The sequence below is a fragment of the Chrysemys picta genome, chromosome 10, assembly GCF_011386835.1.
Source record: "Chrysemys picta bellii isolate R12L10 chromosome 10, ASM1138683v2, whole genome shotgun sequence".
Taxonomy (NCBI): domain Eukaryota; kingdom Metazoa; phylum Chordata; order Testudines; family Emydidae; genus Chrysemys; species Chrysemys picta.
The window spans coordinates 9,218,453-9,240,788 of record NC_088800.1 but is presented as its reverse complement, the minus strand read 5'-3'; the positions used below and the strand labels follow the sequence as shown (position 1 = coordinate 9,240,788).

The window sequence follows — 22,336 nt, the reverse complement described above, 5'->3', positions numbered from 1 at the left end:
AGTATAATCATTCCATTTTCAAAATATATTGACACAAATCTCACCTCTTTCTTTAGCCTGTGGATCTATTAACACCAAAATTTTAAATTTTGGGTCTTCTCGGTACACAGGAAGGAAACACACACAGGAATCTTCAAGTTTAACCTAAAAACAGGCATTTAGCTGTTTTAAGCTGTTGAGCTGGCAAAAAAGCAATTATAAGAAGCACATACAGTAGGTCTTACTACACGTAAGCAAGGTGGACTATTCAAAGTAACAACTTGTACCTGAAACCAGCATTCATCAATTCATCAATGTCAGAACATTAGGGACAAGTATATTTGTTTCTCCACTGAGCTACTTAGGAAATGTAACTCTGCATACTGCATGTGACCTTCCTGAAAAATCTTAGTATCTTCCGTTGATTCGATCTCTTTCTTTGCATGCTGCAAATACATCACCACCGTGGTTCCCGTGAACACCACCTTAAGTAAAAGTCAGGTGCTGTTTTTATGTCAAATCCCGCTGTTTCAATTTTGATTTGTGAGTTAATTTAGCACTCATGAAAGTGAGAGACAAACAGCACAAGCATGAATCTGACACAGCAGGACCAGCTTTCCCTGCACAGAACTCTGCCAATGCACTTCCACCCTGACCTGCAATAATCCTCTTGAGCAAGGCTGCCAACTAGGACACGCTGTACAATGGTCTGAGTAAATGGGATGACAATCTAATATGCATTAAAGAACTAAATGGCCCATTGGCCCCATCACCTGGGACAGGTTTTAACCTAGGTCTACAGAAGCAAAAGGCTCAGGCACTAGTCAGACTAACTAGGGACTAGTCAATCGCAGCAATCTTCATCCCTAAATTCTTAGGTGTATATTATCCCAGAGTAGGGGTAATAGAGGTTGTTAGCTCAGATATCTATGGTCTTCTTGGAGGGAGATAAGTTCAGTTTATTTTTGATTTATAAAATATCAGAATTCATTGAAGCATTTATTACAGTTTATAGGACAGAAAGAAACAGCTAGAAAATTCTTGTTACTTATGCTCCTTATTAATTGTATTATTCTGCATGTGCAGATCAGACAAGAACAAAATTAAATATAAAATTACGTCTGAAGCCAAAACTCCATTCTTTAGCTCTCGCTATTGTGGAGACGCAGCATTGCTTAGTGTTCTAAGCCCCCCATCCCCTAACTCAAGGGTGGCCAATCTGTGGCTCCAGAGCCCACATGCAGCTCTTCAGAAGTTAATATGCGGCTCCTTGTATAGGCACTGACTCCAGGGCTGGAGCAACATGCGCCAACTTTCCAATGTGCCAGGGGGTGCTCACTGCTTAACCCCTGGCTCTGCCACAGGCCCTGCCTCCACTCCACCCCTTCCCACCCCCTCCCCTGAGCCTGACATGTCATCGCTCCTCCCTCTCCCCCCACAGAGCCTCCTGCACACCACGAAACAGCTGATCGGGAGGTGCTGATCGGCGGGGCTGCCGGTGGGTGGGAGGCTCTGGGGGGGCGGGAGCTGACGTATTACTGTGGCTCTTTGGAAATGTACTTTGGTAAATTCTGGCTCCTTCTCAGGCTCAGGTTGACCACCCCTGCCCTAACTGAACACCAGATGGGCTGGTAACACTGCATCCCTGCATGACGGGTTAAGCTAACGACAGAGTAACAGCCCTTTGTATTTAACCTTACAGATGGTTATGATCTTGGTCCACTAGAGGGCATTAAAAGAATACTGTAAGACGAGTCACCCTTACTTCTCAGACAATATGAAAGTTACCCCACCCACATGAACTGTCTTTTTCTAGAAATTACTACAAAATATTTTCCAAAACTGTTTAGAAGCCACCATATTCCACACAAAACGTTATTTCAACTAACTGGCATTGCTTCAGCACTGTATAATGATATAAACATAGCTGGTCCAACAGAAACTTTCATTGTGTAGAAAGGGGCCCACATACGGAAAGGTTTCATACAATGACTGAAGTTAGAAATTAAAAAGACCTATCTAGTCATATCCTGCCCGTCTCCCAGCCAATGCAGGATTGGTCCCTGCAGCTCTATCACTGAAGAGTTTTTATTCAATCTGTCAACCATTTCTGATCAGAGCTTGCGTGAAAGAGCACACATTAGAAAATTTCATTGTGTTTATTGCTGACTCACAACAGTAAGAACAAATCTCTACAACAGTAAGGAAATTCACTACATCATTTAAACTAGCCTGAACAGCACAAGATGGGCCAAGAGCTGCAGATTTTGGTTCAATCCCGATTTGGACTTCAAATTTTGGTGGTTTTCAGATCTAGTTTTTTGGTTTGAGTTTACCTCTAGTCTATGAGGGTAAAATATTTACAACCTGATTGATTGAATCTGAAACTTTAAGTGATTTTTATCCTTGCCACACTAGCCTAGCTATATTCAAACAGATTCTGGCCACTAGCACTTGAAATTGCCTTTCATCAATATCTAAACACACTTTCTATTTGGGAAATGTAATTATATTACCTTCTCTCCACCAGGAATGGAAAAAAACTCAGGAGATGATGAAGCTTGCTGCAAAAGTTTTTCATAGTAGGCCTCAGCTGCTTCTTGGATAACCTCAGGATTACCTGCTAAAATATCTACTGGATAAAGGTGTCCTATGGATAAAAGAATACACAAGGTCATTTCTTTTGTAATGAAAATAGCTACATTCATTGTAAAACCCTGAACCTGCAAAAGGATCTGAGTGGGTGGACCCTTATGCACCCCGATAGCCTTTTGTAGAATCATGGCCTAAAACGGAAGAGAGTAAAATTGCATCTATCTTCTCATGTTATTTAAGCTCACTTTTGCCAAACAGAACCATGGCAGTATCAGTCCACATTCGCTGCCTTTCAGTTCAACAGGGACTTTGTTAAATGTGTGTAGATAATTCAGCCTCCTGCTCAACTTAAAGTGGGAGAGCACAAATCAAAGTGATTTTCTTAAAAATGCAGCCCCTGATTGTTAATGCTTATCTAAAAATAAAACAGGGGGAAATACCTCCTCAGAGCTTTTGCCATTTTTGGGAGGCCTTTTACAAGTCAATCTGTGTCTGCTGGGTACAATTACAGCACCACTCTCTCTTTCTGTAGAGTCATTTCTACTGGTCATAGTCAGGATGATGAATACAATCCAGAGAAAAAATACTCACAGAGGCATTCCCATAATAATTAGTATCTTTTTTATGCAATTATGGGCCTCACTGCTGCAGGATATTACTTAAAGATATAGGTTAGTAGTATGCAATAGATATATATGAATAAGAATATTAATTTTCACACCATCTTAGATGCCAGTTATTACAAGGGATATGAAATTCCACACATCAAGGTGTTAACCCGCTGCCTGCAGGGGATCAGGAAACAATTGCTTCTCTTTATAATACAGTATAATTAACTAGATCCATTGGGCCATTCTTGGAGACTGAATATCCTGCGAGATGGATCAGCAGTCTTATGAAGTCTCCAACTCGAGAGGGCAATATTCCCAATTTAAGGGGCTCCATCTGCAACTGCTGTAAACCCAAAATGAATACCAAAACCAGTTTCCCTAAATGTAGCTTCGTGGTGGAAGTGGGTCTTAGCCTTGAATCCCCCTTCTTTTTCACAATGATATGCTCCCATATGGCACTTCCCATTTAGGATAAAGTGAAATAACAGTTACATAGTTAGTAAGGCAGCATACACTAAGGAATGAGTGGAAGGATGGTCTAGTAATTAGGACACTAGCCTGAGATTTGGGCAACCTGGGTTCAATTCCCTGCTCTGGCAAAGACTTCCTGTGTGACTTTGGACAGGGCACTCAGGTCTTGTCTACCACTCTGGGGCAAACAGGAGTTTTCATTCACTTGTGTTTTTTCAGTAAAATGCCTTGCGACCAATTCTTATTTCAAACTAACTGGTCATTTGTTGTAAACTGGATAACCCACTTTGAAAGTGGGTTAGTTCACTTCAGGATGAGCTAGTACAGAAAAAAGTGTGTCTGGACGCATCTGTCTTTCAGCATAACTTCTGCCTCCGGCAGTCCTCCCACTGCTATCCCACACTACATTGCTTCGCACCTGGATCTACTTGTCTCTCTGTGTGCCTGCTACTACTCTGGGGTCATGTTTAAATACTGTTGCGCAACTAGAAGCGACCCGTTTGCAATTGCACATGCCTGGATTCTTGTACCCTTCTCAGCATTAAAGCAGCCATGTCTCATGCATCCGTATGGACCCACGGATTCAGTAGCGTAGCTAGGGGGGTGCAGAGGAAGCAGCCGCTTCCCCTCAGCACATTTTACAAAAGCGGCGCCTTAGTTAGGGGTTACCATGGCGCCAGGGGATGGGGCCCACGTTCTGCTCTGAAGCTTGGCCTGCCAGGCCAGCAGAGAGAGGGCAGTGGCAACAGCGAAGGTTACTGGGCATGCTCAGTTTGGGTGAGCATGCTCAGTACACCCAAAGTCACCCAAAGTAGGGAATTGGGAGCAGGAGCTGTTTGTGTCTTGTTACACCGGCGCTGGGCTCCTGCAGGCAAGAGGGGTCCGGCACGGAGGAGCCATGGGGGTGGTGGCATGGCCGGAGGAGCCATGGGACGGGGGTGCGGGGGCGGCACGGCACAGCTGGAGGAGCCATGGCGGGGGCGTGGCGCGGCTGGAGGAACGAGGGGGGGCACAGCATGGCAGCCCACACCGCGGCCGGAGGAGCCATGGGGGGGGGCGGCGTGGCTGGAGGAGCAAGAGGGGTACAGCATGGCAGCCCACAGCGCGGCCGGAGGAGCCATGGGGGGGCGGCGCGGCCGGAGGAGCCATGGGGGGGGGGGTAGGCGCGGCACAGCCGAAGGAGCCAGCCGGGGGGGGGGGGGGTGCGGAGCGGCCGTAGGAGGAGCCAAGGGGGCATGGTCAGAGGAGGAGCCAAGGAGGGGGCGCCTTTTTAATGTTTGCTCCCCCTGCTCTCAGAATCTGGCTATGCCACTGCATGGATTCCCTTGAGATCCGGAGAGAGATGTTGGTCCAGTACTGCCTGAAGAGCAGCCACCGGAGTGCCAGGCTACACAACATATAGCAAAGCAAATGCTGGGAGGGATCACTCCCAAGAGAAGTTTCAATGCCGCAACAAAGAAAAGGAGCTTTAGCAGAGTTCTTAATTAAAAAAAAAGAAAAGAAAACACAACTGTGTGGATGCACTGATTCAGAAGGAAGTAGATTGTGTCCACCCACCTGGCTTTAATTATTTTGGATAAATTAATCCACAAAAGCGTACATGCAAAAACACAGTCCACAAAAGAACCCCGGTGTAGACAAGCATAAGAACAACTATACTAGGTCAGACCAAACGTCCATCTAGCCCAGTATCCTGTCTTCCAACAGTTCATTCCAGAGGAAGAAGAAGTGGGCTGTAGTCCACGAAAGCTTATGCTCTAATAAATTTGTTAGTCTCTAAGGTGCCACAAGTACTCCTGTTCTTCTTTTTGCGGATACAGACTAACACGGCTGCTACTCTGTACCCTAATGGGGACTATATCTCTGCAAACAAGAGGATACATATATTACCAATTGTTAAGCAACCAAATACTATCCTAACGGGGACTATACAAGTATGATAGACAGAAATAATGCTTTCCCTATGAAAATAAGAACATAGGATCTGATGTCCCAGATCAAACCATTAGTCCATCAAGTCCAGTATCTGGACTCTGGCAGTGGTCAATACCAATTACCTTAAAAAGAATGTAAGAAACCAAAACCCCTAATTCATCCATGTTCATTGCTATACAAGGGGTTTAAAAACTCACTCCTGGCCTTTGCAAGCGATCAGCTTACATCCTGAAGTTTAGTGCTATGTAGTCAGAATGCTGAACAGTAAATCTCTAAAGGCTGATGTGTAAATGTTTTTTGTCACGTTTGTATCTGAGAAAATGAGAAAGAAAGGAAGCAGCATTGCAACACTGTCAAGTCAATTCACATTATAAAATCCTAACCAGCACTTTGCAGAAAGAAAGCTTGCTGTAGTGGGCTCCCACACATGTACTTTGCAATAACAATCCATATAAGGAAAGCAGGACATGTAGTATGTTAAAAACAAAATGAAGGATTATTATTAAATGCTCTGGTAAGTTATTTTTAAATACAGGAATGTCCTGTATGATTGTTTTCAATTATTTTTTTTTAAAAATCTGTACATAAGGATTTAATTTTACCGGATGTATGCTGACACAAAAAGCAAGATATTGGGCCTTCCAAAATATGCAACTGATGAGCGCAGCACTCACAATGCTATATCCTGTTACTTAATGAATAAACATGATTTTGTCTTCTTCCTCACAGAGAAAACACCTAGTACCTTTAAGTTACACGAGCTTTTCCAGTAACTAGTAGGTCTGTATTGTAAGTTAAAAGTGATCATTTGGAGAATTATGTGATCAAATAAAGATTTTAATGACACAAGCCAAAAATTGAAGCATTAAGTACCAATGCTGGTCAACATCTTATCAGTACAGCCCTCTAGATGAGTCACTTTTTTCCCTCAAATAAATAATTTGTTCAGTTACTCTGTTCAACTCCCTCTTCACTTTAGGTTGCAATTTTCAGAAGCAGCAACGGGAATCAGAACATGTTCCTTTGAAAGTCAACAGGACTTGTGCCCCCAACTTACTTCGGCACTTCTGAAAATCCCATCTTTAAAAGTTTGGAAATCTAGTTGCCAAATGCAGGTAGAGGAGAAGCCATCAGGTTAGTTTGAGTTTTCACTTTAACCTCTGTGAGCCTCAATCTTCCCATGTGCTCAAGGGGGGGCAGGCGGAATCACACTTACCCTGCTTTATAAAGTACTTTCAAATGCACAAATGTAAAAGAGCTGCATAAGTCCTAAGTATTATTAATGATTATTATTATTATGCATTTTATTCACAACAAATAATTACGGCTAGCTAAAGTAAGAAGAAACTATAAAGATTTTAAAAATCTAATCACTAGTTTTAGAAGAGTTTAACTTTGCTGCTTTCCTTTTAAAGCAATGTTTTCCTGTGGATGCCTTGGGCTTGAGGCCCCTTTCGGCAGCTCAGGAGACTGAGAGCTTTAAGTTCCAAGGACAGCTTTATAAAACCAATTTAAATTACAGGATTTCATTACAGAGTTTGATCCTATGCAGCAGCAACAACAAAAGAGTACACTGTACTAGCCGAAGCTGAATGTTTTTTAAACAGGCAACGCACACAAAGGGTTACCAGCCAGAGGGGAAAAAAAGAGTCATAAAAAGGGGGCCTCTCACTGCAGCCACAGAGGAGGTACCATATAACCATAAGGAGAGTAAATTTAGAACGGGAGGCCTACTGCATTAGAGGGATTCCAGACATTCCTGCCTTAGCAATGCTGCAGAGCTGAAAGGGGCTGCCATCTTAAATAGCCAAAGCTGGTAAACAAGGTCATGACATCACATAGATTCTACAGCAACAGAATCAACAAGAGCTTACAGGTAGGTATCAGCCTTGACCTTTTACATGGCAACTGCGTTTTTCTTTAAGAAAAAAAAAAGTGTGTGTGGGGGGAGAAATAAAAAAATATAGATAAATAATCTTTTGATTACAAATATATAAAGCTATATTGGCATTCAGATTTCTGTTTTAAGCATACAGGCCTACTTTGGAAACAAACAGACAAAGCCACATTTTAAACTAAACACAAACAAGTGGCAATTTCATTTTGTTGCATTTTTTGTTCTCATAAAAAAGTCTGAGCCAGCTCCTCGGCTGGTGTAAATCAGTGTGTCTCCGTTCCTGTCAATGGAGCGCCACTGATTCACACCAGCTGAGGATTTGATCCTTAAAATGAAAAGTAATAGTTAGAGATGAATATAAAGCAAGCAGGCACTAAAACCTGACATGCAGCACTCCTTGTTACTCCTGCCTGGAATCCCATATAGCTCTGTCAAATAACCTAAACTATCCTGTTTCAGTCTTGAACCCTAAATGCACCTCAGTTCTTTCCTGCAGTACCCCTTTTCCCAATACACACCCCTGCTATTCCAGCCCTAGCTTTTTCCAGAACAGAAATAGTTAACTGTGCTGAATTATGTGGTGGTTTTGTGAAGTGAACCAATACCTCTCTCTTGGAGGAAAAACTGCAGCCAAACTCACTTCACCTGGGATCTAAGGCAGATCATAACATAAGTTTCTTGATGGGAAATAACAACATGCATAAGGTCTATTTTTAAAGCCATAGCTCTAGTCACGTATAGGATGGGAGATTATTTTCCACCTTGAACTAAAATTGTGATGTTTTGTACATTAGACACAGACCTTGTCACTACTGAACCAGCAAGAATTTCACTGCATGGGTTGAAGTAAGCAGGAAATAGTTTTCCATAGCCAAAATAATTTATTCTTCTCAGCACAACAGAAAACACATGGTGCACCCTCTTGTATGTGAAATTCTACAAATGAAACTATAAGTTGTTATAATACTGAAGGTAAACCAAATCCCCCCAATCAAGACAACTATAATAAGGATTCAGTCTAACTTGCACAATCAGAGAAAAGTGATGCAGCTTAATCCTGGTTCCTACCACAATTAATTTAAATAGTAATTTTATAATTATTTATAACCCCATCAGATGACAATAGTGTTGCAGCAGTATTAAACTGCCACCACTCTTTTCAAGAGCTTTTTAATTACTCCAGTTTATTTAGTTTACTGGATCTCACGTTTTTATACACTAATTTTGTTAATTTGTCACTACATAGTGAGACAGTTACTAATTAACTCTGCCGATTAGCCGGATCTTTTTATTTCAAAAACTCAAATATTTTAAAACTGGTGCTTGTTTAATTTAAAAGTTAGTACACGTTGTCAAAATCACATTTTCTGCTTGAGCATTAATCCAATATATCTTTTAATTATCACACAAAATACACCTGCCTTATCTTCAGTTAGAGCAGTCTATTACTGTATCCATATAGAACTACATCAATGTAGTTTCCTTAACAAGTTGGTAATAGAATTGTTTCAGCGTCCGACATATCAAAGAGGTAATTAAGATACCTTAAATATTGATCATACTCCTAAGAAAGCTTTATTTGTTGAATGGAGCATTTCAAGCATTCTAGCTGTTTGATGCAGTAGTATTGCAGGCGGCTACTTGCTGCAGTATGATTGAAAAGCAAAAAAACACTAGCCTTAGTGTAGATAAAGAATTTAAAAACATAGTGCACTGTACTAAGTAATTAATCATGTCCCCTGTGATTGCTGTTACTCATTCTGCAAACAGGTTGTAGAGAAGTAAACTACATGCATTTATTAAGAACTGCACAATTAAAAAGTGCCTGTAGTCATCAAGGAACATGTTTACATTACTGAAAGTAAGAACTATCGATATGCACAAACACCGCCGCCCCCCCCCCCCCCATCATTCATTTTCATTCACACATACACATGAAAGAGAAAAGCTTGAACATGTGAGTCCTACTGGCTCAGAAACAAAAACCAAATAAAAAGAACCCAACATTTATTATTTTTTAAAACTTATGATTTTTAAGCCAATATCATTTTGTGGGGGACCTAACTCATTTTTGAACACTTGGGTATGGCACTACAATAGAACCTCAGAGTTACGAACACCAGAAGTTGCGAACTGACCAATCACATACCTCATTTAGAACCGGAAGTACACAATCAGCAGCAGAGACAAATAAAAAAAGCAAATACAGTACAGTACTGTGTTAAATGTAAACTACTAAAAAAAAAACCAGAAAGTTTAAAACAAAGATTTGACAAGGTAAGGAACCTGTTTCTGTGCTTGTTTCATTTAAATTAAGATGGTTAAAAGCAGCATTTTTCTTCTGAATAGTAAAGTTTCAAAGCTGTATGAAGTCCATGTTCAGTTGTAAACTTTAGAAAGAAGAACCATAACGTTTTGTTCAGAGTTACAATCTCTATTCCTGAGGTGTTCGTAACTCTGAGGTTCTACTGTGTTGCTTTCAAAAAAGGCGGGGAAAGTCTTATTTTTATGCTAGTATGATCAGCAATAAACAGGGTGAGATATATGCAGAAATCCACAGTATACAGGAGATTTATTTTAAGTTTTCCTGTCAGTATCAGGAGTCCTTATATCCAAGTCTTGGGCATAAGAGTTATCGTTCTCATCACAAGAGTTATCGTTCTTATCACAAACCACTTTGCAGCTTCATTCTCTTTTCTTGTGAACTAATCATTGTCCAGATATCTATGATGGTCAAATATGCACATAAATTTAGGTGAACTGACACAGAAAAGATTATGTACATCACCTAACTATTTAGGAGGGAATGGTCCTGTGATTAGAACAGGGCACTGGGGATCAGAACATCAGGGTTCTATTCCTGACACTGGCTGGATGTGTGACCTCAGCCAATCATTTAAATGCCTATTGTTTAAATGCATACAATACCTACCTCATTACAGGCTTAATCTATTAATGTCTGTAGAACACTTCATAGAATCATAGACTATCAGGGTTGGAAGGGACCTCAGGAGATTATCTAGTTCAACCCCCTGCTCAAAGCAGGACCAATCCCCAGCTATTTTTTTTGCCCCAGATCCCTAAATGGCCCCCTCAAGGATTGAACTCACAACCCTGGGTTTAGGAGGCCAATGCTCAAACATCTTTGGATGAAAAGTGCTACATATGAAGGCATAGGAGTAATATAATATATGCTATAAAGAGCCCGCTTCCCTCCCCCTCTATAGACTGTCATATCTATACTATATGCAGTGTTATTGTAGCCACCCACTTCTCTCTCTCTCTCTCTAATATCCATACTATGGCTGCAATAATGTGACCATTTCTAGGTTCTAGAGAGAGTGACTTTTTTGCTCTTCTAAATGAGGCACATATGAATACTGTGCCTTGCCATTAACCTCTCACAGGAGCAGAAGCACTGTGTTTAAACAGCAGCACTCAGTACCAAGTACCAAGTCTTATTCATTGCTTTAATTGAGCTTGAACAGTTCTAAGCATGTGGTTATCATTAGACTACCATATTTGTTTAACCTTTCAAAGGAAGGAAGAGGTCTTTGGCATGTTACCGGGAGTACATGCAGAACCTGACTCTCATATCCTGAATTTAATTGAGCAAGTACATGTCAAAAAACCAAGTTCTAGTGTAAATGAAACCTCCAGTAACACGGTAACAATGTGTGGTGGCAATAGAACTGGTGGATAAATACTGTGGTGTGATATCTGTCCAACATGGCATGGCAGCCCTTAACCACATGCTGTACATCATTAACAGGAACAGTGTTCTTTCACACTGCATTACTTTTCACCCATTTGTCACAGGATAACCTGGGAACTTACAGAAAAAATGTTTATTGGTTTAAATGGGTTTTTATGTAATACCATCCCTGTACTATTTTCCATTAGCATTTTGAAGAGTTCTCCAGGAGGGCAAACAAAATATGAGTTTCTGTCTAAAAGGCATTGCTCTGTGAAAATCAGTAAGTGAAAGTGAAAGTGCTCCGGCAGTAAATAATTATAATCCAATTTCTGATTAAGTGGCTGGGCAGTTTAAATAGATGAGTTCTATTTAAGCAACTGCCACCATTCTACCACTTCAACAAATGGACTACAGATAAGGGTTATGCATCTGCAATACAAGAGGCTATGGCATTAGGGAGCCCATTCGTGTTCACAGGATTTTGCTACTGCCTAAAAAGGTTATGCCTAGCAGAGGTGCAACTGGACATAGGCAAAGGATAGATGGACCTGACCTCGCACGGTGCTAAGCACCTTCAATTCTTACTGATTTTAGCAACTCAGAGAATTGGGCTCTGTATGTCAAGCATTTTATTTATTTCCTAGAATTTAGAAGAGTGATCAGAAGCTTGTGAAACAGAATTAATATTTAATCAATTTTAATTCAAACTATTTTTTCCTCCTTCGTAAGAAAAACTGCATCTACAACAACATATTTACTACTGAGTTTCATAGTATTTTAAATTTAAATATTAAACTCTAGGAATCTGGGTATAAAATGATGGAACTAAGACAGGAGCTTATTCAATCTTAAAGTTAACTTGCGCTGTCCCAACCCCCTGTAGGTTTTACCATAAAGATTCCAGCTGCGTCTATTTTTCTTCAAACTGTTCTTTGCAGCAGTGCTACATTTAAAAAAGAAAAACACGAAAACCACACCCAACTCACAGCACATACAAATAGAAATCCATCTGCGTAAGCATGCTACCTCCTGTCATATCACATAAAACACAACATCTGGACTGACAAGCTTTGTACAAAGTTCCAATCTGAAGTAATTGAAAAAGGCTGAGGTATGATGAGTCGGAAAGCAAGATTTATAAATAAAAATGTTGACAAACCCTTAAACTATGGAAGTGCTACCAGGTACAGCTATAGTGTAGCAGCAAAGAGTGACTGAACATTTCACTCTCTTTTCAAAGGGTTTAGAGATGTAAGATGGAGAGAGATATCTCACTGTGGGCTGGTCTACACTGCAGGGGGGATCGATCTAAGATACGCAACTTCAGCTATGAGAATAGCGCAGCTGAAGTTGACGTATCTTAGATCCATTTACCTCGGGTCCTCACGGCGCTCCCCCGTCGACTCCGCTTCCACCTCTCGCTCTGGTGGAGTTCCGGAGTCGATGGGGAGCACGTTCAGGGATCGATTTATCGTGTCTAAACGAGACGTGATAAATCGATCCCCGATAGATCGATTACTACCCTCTGATCTAGTGGGTAGTGAAGTCGTACCCTCAGAGAGGGTCAAAGGAGATGTAGGTCTGAAAAGAAGTAGCATCCAAGGTTATAACTAACAAGCATTTTTTCTCCCTCACACCAGACTTACAGCAGTGAAACTCCATTGACTTCTGTGGTATTACCCCCTGTGACGCTGGCAAACCAGGTGCCAGCTCTTGCCAAGGCTTTAGGCCTCAGCTGAGCGCTAACAAATTCATTTCTGGAAACCAGTCTGTTTCACCTGTGTGTTAGAATAGTTAAGACGGGTATTGGACTTATAACAATGTGTTTAGACTTTATGAAATGCCTATAAATTGCTACATGCATTAATCTCACTTACAATATCTATATGACATGCTATAAGGTAATATTTAAGTTTTTGCTTTATAACTGTAAAAAATGTTTGCCCTGAAACTGTCAACCTGTCAGAAAGGATCATCTCCTGCTCATTAAGAAGGCTATCAAAACTAAATGGGTCATCACAACATAAAGTCTTTGTTAATCGCCCCTTCACAACCATGAAGAGGCTATGTTGGGGGAGAGGGGCAAAAATGTTCCTGTTTCGGGCCCCCAATGGGCTAGCACCACCTCCAGCCCTAAAACACATTCAGTGCTGACAGACTGCTACAACTCTCACCTTTTGCAACCATCAGCTGTAACTCATTTGTGTATATATGTTTGCCAGCTTTAACTGGTAAATAACTCTCGTTTCTTTTTCCTCGTTAATAAATCCTTAGTTATTTTACTATAGGATTGGCTACATGCATTGTCTTTGGTATGAGATCTGAGATACAAATTGGCCTGGGATAAGTGACTGAAAACAACCTGAATCTTTTGTGATCTTTGGTGAATAACAACCAACTATCACTAAGTCCCGCTTGCCTGGGTGGCAACATAGACTAGAATGCCCAAGGTAATTGTCTGTGACTCCATCAAGACTGTTATTGCTCTTCAGACGTTCAAATTTGTTACTGAGTTGGTGAAATCTCATTGTAGAACATACAACCAATTAGGGGTGTCTGCCCTGCTTTTTGACACTCTGCCCTGAGGTTGGCATTCACATTCGTGAATCGCTCCAGACAGGGTGACACCCTCAATATACCGCTATAAAAGTGCAGTGAGAATTGGCTTCTTAATATCTACTGCCTCCCACAGAGCCCAGGAACGTGTGGAAAATTCTCAGGGCCGTACTCTTATCTCAGTTACACTGAAGTAAAGGGTGGTACTCCAAATGTACAATGGTGTTACTGGTGTTTGGCCCTCAGAGTATAAACTAAAAAAGGGATGCGGAGGGGGAGCTGGGAAATAATGGAATGTATAGCTGAAGGATTTTCTGTACAGAGAGAAAGGATGATTTGAAAGGAAAAGGAATAAAAAGATATAACAGAGGAGCCTTTAGGAACCACAGGTCCAAATCAAGGCAGGGTTGGCTCAGTCCTTTACCATCACAGACAGAGAAGATAGATGGAAGAAAGAGAGGAGGTTGAAGGACAAAACCACAAGTCCCCCTACACTTGAAGAGACAAAGGGAAGATAAATCCTCCCATAGTGATAAAGGAGGAAAAAGCAGGGAGACAGGAGTTGACATCTGAGTTTGGAAAGCAGTCCAGTTCGGAGATGCTTTTGTCCATAGGGGAGATGCTAGAAAGACCACCAGCCAGAAATATGATAAAAAAGAAAGAAAAAAAATCCGTATTTTAAAGCCACAGAGCATTTAAAATTATTGCAGAGCTACCCTTCCCTGCTTGCTAGATGAGATTGGGGCTAACAGTTAGCATGACATTCAATGCAGTTCCTCATTACTATCAGTAGTTATACAGTGCCATGGAGCAATACCGATACGAAAGAGGCAATGAGCCAGATATTCAGTGGCACCAAGCAATCTCAACTCCCCAATAATTTCAGCTGAGCGGGGGATGCTCAGCCTCTCTGAAAAATCAGGCTTAACACATCCCTGGTTCAAAGAACTTATAGTCTAATGCCTCAATCCTGTAAGGTACCAAATACCTCTTAGGTGGTGTTGAACACCCTCCACTCCAAATTACACCTCTACCCCGATATAACATGAATTCGGCTATAACGCGGTAAAGCAGCGCTCTGGGGGGGCGGGGCTGCACACTCCGGTGGATCAAAGCATGTTCGATATAACGCGGTTTCACCTATAACACAGTAAGAATTTTTTGGCTCCCGAGGACAGCGTTATATCGGGGTAGAGGTGTACTTGCAAGAATCAATCTTTAAACTAGATTCCTTTCAAAATTAAAATGCATTTAATTTGAGCAAGAGAAGGAAGGAACAGAAACGTTCTTCCCCAATGTTTTTCCATGCCTTACAGTCATCCAGACATTTTGATACTGCCAATTTTATTATATGGAAGCAAATACCTGTGCTACCTATCATAGCTCTCTGAGCCTGTCCTGAATTTCTTGCTTCAATAAACAGCTGCATGTAGTGGAAGGAAATGTGTAAATATCACTATTGTTTTTCTGTGCTTTTGTGTCAGCTATTCTACGTCTTTGAAACTGCGCCAAAACCACCATAGCTTTTTTTTTTTTAAGGGGCTGGTGGGAATGGTTTAGCTCTGTACTGTCTGTGCACTTGACATCAAATATGAGGTTCTTTAAATTTGGTTTCCATGGTCTCATCTAAAAAGACCACTTCTGGTGGTTAAAAATGCAAAAGGTTTTGATTGTAGTGCCTTGACAAACAGCCAAAGATCTGATGTGGGGGAAAAAACACAGCAAGATAGCTATGACCAGAATGGAAAAAACAAGGAAAAACACATGGCTTGATTTCAGAGCAGAAAATTGACTTAGGCTTTGCATAAACGACAGCATACCTCCAAGCTTGCTGATCTACTGCCTGCCTTGAAAAAGAGAACATACAGCCTAAAAGCAGAGCCTATTAAAAGGCATAATGTTTCTAAACAGCATCTGTTACGTACTAATAAGCATTACTTAAAGGACACAGGCCTTAAATTGCTACCAAACGTGCACTTATCTGAAACTGCTGCAAGGCAACCTTTACAAAAACATCACATGACACCAAGGGAATCTGAATGATACAAAATGGAATTTTTATTTAATTTGGCTTCATGTTGTAACACAGCAAAAAAACATGGAGGCATTCTCTGAGATTTTGTGAAGCTGTTTGTGGAACTTCACAGGAATGAATTACAAATAAGAATTACATCAGTGGAGCTGTTTGCCATCTGTTGTCAGTAATACTGCAAAGACCAGTCACCAGACTTCAGTTTCAAAGGTTAAAAATGCAACATTTTTAAGCATCCGTTGACCTCTTGGTAACCGAGCAGAAGACTGTGTACTTTGGATATGTGTGACCCAAGGGGCTGCCAGTCACTTTGCAAAGGCAACACAAAGCACTGTGTGTTGCCACAGAAAAAGCTCAGGAACCTTAGTTTAGCCACTGTTACCGGATGTGGAAAATTCATACTGACCTGGTTTCTAACACATCTGATGTTGCAAATACAGATCTGGAATTTTAAAATTCCACCTGTCCTGCAGCAGATCTCCTGTGCAGGAATGTAAATTCTATTGATTAACACTGATTTCATGAACAAAAATAACAAAAATCTTTCTGCAGGACAGGTGTAATTTTAAGGCTCCTTTACTGCAATTGGTAAGCTAGATCAGGGGTCGGCAACCTTTGGCACGCAACTCGCCAGGGTAAGCACCCGGGTGGGCCGGGCCGGTTTGTTTACCTGCCGCATCCGCAGGTTCGGCCAATTGCAGCTCCCACTCGCCGCGGTTCGCCGCTCCAGGCCAATGGTGGTGGCGGGAAGCAGCGCACGCCAAGGGATGTGCTGGCCGCCGCTTCCCGCTGCCCCCATTGGCTTGGAGTGGCGAACTGCGGGCAGTGGGAGCCGCAATCGGCCGAACCTGCGGACACGGCAGGTAAACAAACCGGCCCGGCCCGCCAGGGTGCTTACCCTGGCGAGCCGTGTGCCAAAGGTTGCCGACCCCTGAGCTAGATACACAGATTAGTCATTTAGTAACTATCACTAAGGCCCCAGGATCATATGTTGTATTACCCACAAAAATGCCCTTCCCAGAGCCTGTGGGTACATGCAAACCTCAGGGCTCCTTGAAGAAGAAGGGGGGGGGGGGAATCTACATGAGAGTAGACTGTATTTAAAAGAAATAGCTGAAGTTCCAGGTGAGCAGCTGGCTCATTTCTCAATGTTAGGGTTGGCACAGGATCTACACAAAGAGTAAATAGATTTAATTTTAGATGGACAGGCCTGCAAGCCTTATGGCACACGAACAACCTTTACTGTCACTTGAAGTCAATGGGATTATTTCGGGAGTAAGAGTTGAAAGATCAGACCGCAAGAACACTTAAAGTTGTAGCATCTCCGTCATAGAGCAATGTAAGAGCCAAAAACACAGCATGCGCAAGCAAAGCTAAAGGTGGGCTCCAAGACATTCAGAGACTTCATTTTTTATTGGACCACTTACCAATTGCTGCTGAATTATTTTTTTAAACTTAAGGATGTGCAATCAAAGAAATAAGGCAGAACAGTGACAATAGCTAGAAACGCTAACATGTTTTCCAGAAGAGAGAGGGGATTGGGGCGGGGTGGAGTGGGGGTGTGGGAAGAACCATTCAAAACACATGACTTGGAGCAATACAAAATGAAGCGGGTGGGGGGGAGAGGAAATGTTTACAAAACTTAAAGTGCTTGGCAGCACAAGATTTGTCTGGACAAGGAACACCAAGTTGCATTCATCTGGAGATATTTCATTTAAAAGCATCAGCAGAATAGCGAGTCTTCCAAAAAAGCCAATATCATGATTACAAATGTTTGACTTTCATAAGTGGCTGATTGCCCTACTGCACTATTTTTTTCTTCTATCTGATTTCAGCACATTTAGCCACGAGCAGCTAGAAGAACTAATGAACATCATCATCATTATTTTACTGAAGGGGATGAAGTAGGTGCTTTAGATAAATGGCAGCAACTTAAAATGTGTTTCAGAAGATAAATTCCCTCTCTCTCCATTTACCTGTTAGCTTGACAGATTAAGAAAGCACAGTGCAAAGACAGAGCATGAGAGAAAGCAGTGCAAACGTTAACTGAGGTGATGCAATCGGCCCTTATCCAAGAGAGTGCATGAACAGAGATTCTTGGAAATGCTCCTAGTCAAATATAAACCAAGAACACTATTCCCTCAAGACTCTCTTGGAGATCCACTACTCAGCATGCACAAAGGCCCACCTGTCTCAAAATTAGATCCATTGCCAAGCATCAAATGCTAGATTGATTATTGTTCCACTTACTGCTATGGATCTAAATTAGTATCTATTTTAGGGCAAAAGAAACTTGCCCCATATATTGGCGTTATTTTTTTCATTCTCTCTGTCAGCCTCTGCTAGGGAGAGATACTCTTTTGCCTGCTACTAGAAATATTTGTGATTAATTTTTGCTTTTTTTTTTTTTTTCAAATTTCCAAACATCATTTTACAACAAATATTTCTACTTCTACAGTTATTTGTAATTCCATTCACCAGTGATTAACAAAGGATAAACTCTGCAACAATATGCAGGATAGGCTCCATATATCTCCATTCCATATCATACTAATCAAATTAGCTACTGTCTTGTGGCCAAAAGACAACGTAGTTACTACTCTGTTCTCCATTATTCTTGTTTCCTTTACTTCCTCTTAAACCAAAAGCGAAGTTTGGATTGGAGGATTACAGCACTGTCTTTAGCATGAGCCTCAAGCTTTGGATTTATGACTTGAAGATGTTTGTTTTATATACTGTGTTCCCTCTGTTCCTTTTTACTGTCTCCTGTGTTCATCTACTAAACCACAGGTTTCAGAGTAGCAGCCGTGTTAGTCTGTATCCACAAAAAGAACAGGAGTACTTGTGGCACCTTAGAGACTAACAAATTTATTAGAGCATATGCTCTAATAAATTTGTTAGTCTCTAAGGTGCCACAAGTACTCCTGTTCTTTTTACCAAACCACAGTACCACTATATTCACTGATAGGGCTCTAAACACACTAAAGGAACAGGTGTGTGAAGGAAGTGGTGCCATTTTGACAGTGCTATTTTTCTGACTGTAACTGCTTTCTAATCCAAACCCCTAAAGGGGAGTCTTCCCATTTACTTCCATGAGTTTTGAATCAGGCTATAAGACCAGAAAAAATTACCCCCCGTGGACCCGGAAAACATCTGATGGATACCTTGCAATAAAAACTCTAAGGAAAGCTAGAGTCAGACTGTGACTGCACAGGAACTGAGCGAAATTTCCCAGGCAAGCACAAACTTGTTGCTGTGTATTTTGGTAATTTAGAGAAAACCTGAAGTCAGGTCTTTAAATCCAGCTAGATGTTGCCATTCAAGTGGTCAACACAGTAATACCATACGAAATCAACATACTATTGAATGACAGCATCCTTAATCAACAGCATGTCTGGTGTAATAACTTATGTAGGGACCAGCAGACTTCTGCGGAAGTGGCTGGTTAACATGCTGCTGGAAACTAATCTTGGGCCTTTTCCAGCCAGCTCAGCCCAGAGTGGATTGTGAGAGGCAGTCACTCACAAAGCCCCACTAGAGGGATTTGTTCTGGCTGGGTGGTGCCCAGAAGTTTAATATTGTTTCTGGTCCAGCCTGGTAGCATCATTAAAGCTCAGTCTAGGAGCCTGTCTGGGAACCGGGGGAAAGGGACAGCAATGCCGGGGGCAAGGTGAGGGTGGAGGCGGGGCACCGAAGGAAGCAGGGATGAGACCAGGAGAATATAAGTGGGCACTGGAAAAAGGAGTAGGAAAGAAGGGGGTATAGGGCGGCGAAGAACACAGGGACAGCAAAGGGCCTTTGGGCCCACAGGAGAGGCAGTGCCAGGGTTGGAGGAAGGGGGTTCAGTGCTGTTCAGGGGGGCAGTGTCAGGGCTGCAGAAAGGGGGGGGAAGTGCCGTGCAAGGGAATAGTGCCAGGGCTGGAGAAAGGGGGGGAAGCGCCGTGCAAGGGAATAGTGCCAGGGCTGGAGAAAGGGGGGGAAGCGCCGTGCAAGGGAATAGTGCCAGGGCTGGAGAAAGGGGGGGAAGCGCCGTGCAAGGGAATAGTGCCAGGGCAGAAGGAAGGGAAGCAGTGGCTTGCGGGGGGGGACAGGGGAAGTGCTATGCGCGGCGGGGGGCGGGGGATGACAGTTCCAGGGCAGGATGAAGGGAGGAAGTGCCATGCATGGGGGGGGCAGTGCCAGGCTGAAGGAAGAGAGGCAGTGCCATGTGGGGGGGCAGTGCCAGGCTGAAGGAAGGGGGGCAGTGCCGTGCGGGGGGCAGTGCCGGGGCAGGAGAAAAGAGGGAAATGCTGTGCAGGGGGGGCAGTGCCAGGCTGAAGGAAGGGGGGGGCAGTGCCAGGGCAGGAGGAAAGGGGGCAGTGCCGTGCGGGGGGGCAGTAACACGGCAGGAGGAAAGGGGGCAGTGCCAGGGCAGGAGGAAAGGGGGCAGTGCCGTGGGGGGGGGCAGTGCCGTGCAGGGGGGGGCAGTGCCAGGGCAGGAGGAAAGGGGGCAGTGCCGTGGGGGGGGGCAGTGCCGTGCGGGGGGCGGGAAGCTGTGGGGGGCGGGGGGCGCCGGGTCTCTTCCTCCCTCTTACCGGCCGCGGCTCTTCCTGTTTCCTCAGCTTCCATCACTTCCTCCGAGCGGCCTCCTCCGCCCCCTGCGGGGCCCTATTGCCCGCCCGACCTCCCCTTCTCCCCCCCCGCCCCACCAGCACAGCACAGCACAGCCCTGCCCCGCCCCCACTCACCAGCTGAGCTGCTTTTTACCTCAAGCTGAATGGCAGGGCCGTGGTATTGGTGTAGTCAGTCAGGGGGTAACCGAGCCCGCCCTGCGTGGGATTTGCCTTCTCGGAGCCGAGGCTTGGTCTCTTCATTACGGATGGGAAGCTGGATTTGCATGGACATAAAATAGCCCAGGCCCTGGCTCTGTATTGCTACAGCGGCGTGTGCAGCCATGCCAGTGGAAATGTCAGGGCTGGGATGAGACTTTCAGGAGAGGTTAGGGAGTAACCTTAGCTTCAGCTCACAAAGTTGTAAGGGAGACAGGTTCCCATTGCTGAAAAAGCCTCTACAAACATGGCCTCATTAGAAAGACTACTAACTCATTTATGAAATCTTCCATTTCTGTGTATGGGGCATGTGCTGTAGTTGTATGTATATTACACTTAAATACTGCAACACTCCTATCAATGTATAGACAGGCATATAACACCAAGTGGGAGGAACACTTAAGTTAATAAAAACTGGTTTCAGAGTAGCAGCCGTGTTAGTCTGTATCCACAAAAAGAAGAACAGAAGTACTTGTGGCACCTTAGAGACTAATAAATTTGTTAGTCTCTAAGGTGCCACAAGTACTCCTGTTCTTTTTAATAAAAACTGAAATTTTAATAAACCGTTATAGGACTGTCATTTTAATGAAACCTTAACATTCTTTTAACATGGACTAATACATGAAATCACAAGCCTCAACAATTTTATTAATTCATTCTCAGAAATCAGCAGCCTCTTATCAGAGTCATTTGTGAAACTGGTGAAGACAATTCCGAGCTGAAGTGTCCTGGGTTTTAGGGCATATGGCCAGTGAACCTTCCATGAAAGATTATAAATAAGTGAAAATACACACAGATGACCTCCTTCTCTGCTATATGGATTGCAGATATCAGTTACCTATTTCATGAACACTGTAAACAAAAATAGCATGTAGATCTTGAGCATGCCCGGTCAATTGTTATTTCAGCATGAATATACGTTCTACTGAACAAAGTTGAATCACACTAGAATATCTGTAACAACAAACATTAGCATTTCATGGCTTCAAAGCACAGTACAACTAGTCCTCAGTGCACACCTACAAGGTAGATATTGTCACAGATACAGAGTAGTTATGAGATTTACCACAGAGCAAGTTAAATAGACTATATTGCCCGGTAGAACATTTATGCTGGAATTTCAAGAGAGGTTTAAAGATCATCTTTATTAAGCTTAGAGAACTGATGAAAAACTTTAAAAATTGCATAACTTTTTATGATCCTGACTAGAAGAGGACTCTGGTAGGTTGTGGTTACACGCAGAGTATCATAGGGAAAAGTTTTACTAACTGTTTATACTAGGGTTACCATATTTCAACACTGAAAAAAAAAGGACACTCCAGGGGGGCAGTGGCCCCACCCCAACTCCACCCCTTCCCCACCCCCATTCCCCAAAGTCCCCACCCCAACTCCGCTCCCTCCCCTGAGCACCCCGCATTCCCCCTCCTCCCTTCCGCCCCCCCCGGCTCTGGCTGCTGCTGGGGAAGTTGCTTCAGCCCCCGCCACGGTGGAGATAGGGTTACCATACATCCGGATTTTCCCGGACATGTCCAGCTTTTTGGTCCTCAAATCCCCGTCCGGGAGGAATTTCCAAAAAGCCGAACATGTCTGGGAAAATAGGAAGGCATGGTAAGGGGACTCCGAGTGCGAGTGGCTGCAGCAAAACTTACAACTCCCGCAATTTGCCAGGGCACAGAGGTGGTGGGCGGCATCTGAGCACGCAGCCACCTCCTCCCCGGGCTCCAACTTTGCCCTACCCCAAACCCCTCCTCCCCA

At 43.0% G+C, this 22,336-nt stretch overlaps 1 protein-coding gene across 3 annotated transcripts in view; it reads right to left on the bottom strand.

Moving 5' to 3' along the window:
- The window catches only part of LOC101943766 (protein FAM169B), a 47,367-nt gene extending 26,873 nt beyond the window's left edge, over positions 1-20,494 (bottom strand). Inside the window, exons 1-3 of one of the 3 annotated variants that reach the window (XM_008165457.4) lie at positions 20,348-20,494; positions 2,496-2,629; positions 45-144 (exon numbers count right to left, since the gene is read on the bottom strand). In XM_008165457.4, the coding sequence (XP_008163679.3) occupies positions 45-144; positions 2,496-2,629; positions 20,348-20,381 (268 nt within the window). In that variant the 5' untranslated portion in view covers positions 20,382-20,494. Of the gene's footprint in view, positions 1-44; positions 145-2,495; positions 2,867-20,325 lie in introns of those variants that run through there. The other 2 variants (XM_065559222.1, XM_065559221.1) reach the window with 2 other exon arrangements.
- Between the last annotated feature and the right edge of the window lie 1,842 nt (positions 20,495-22,336).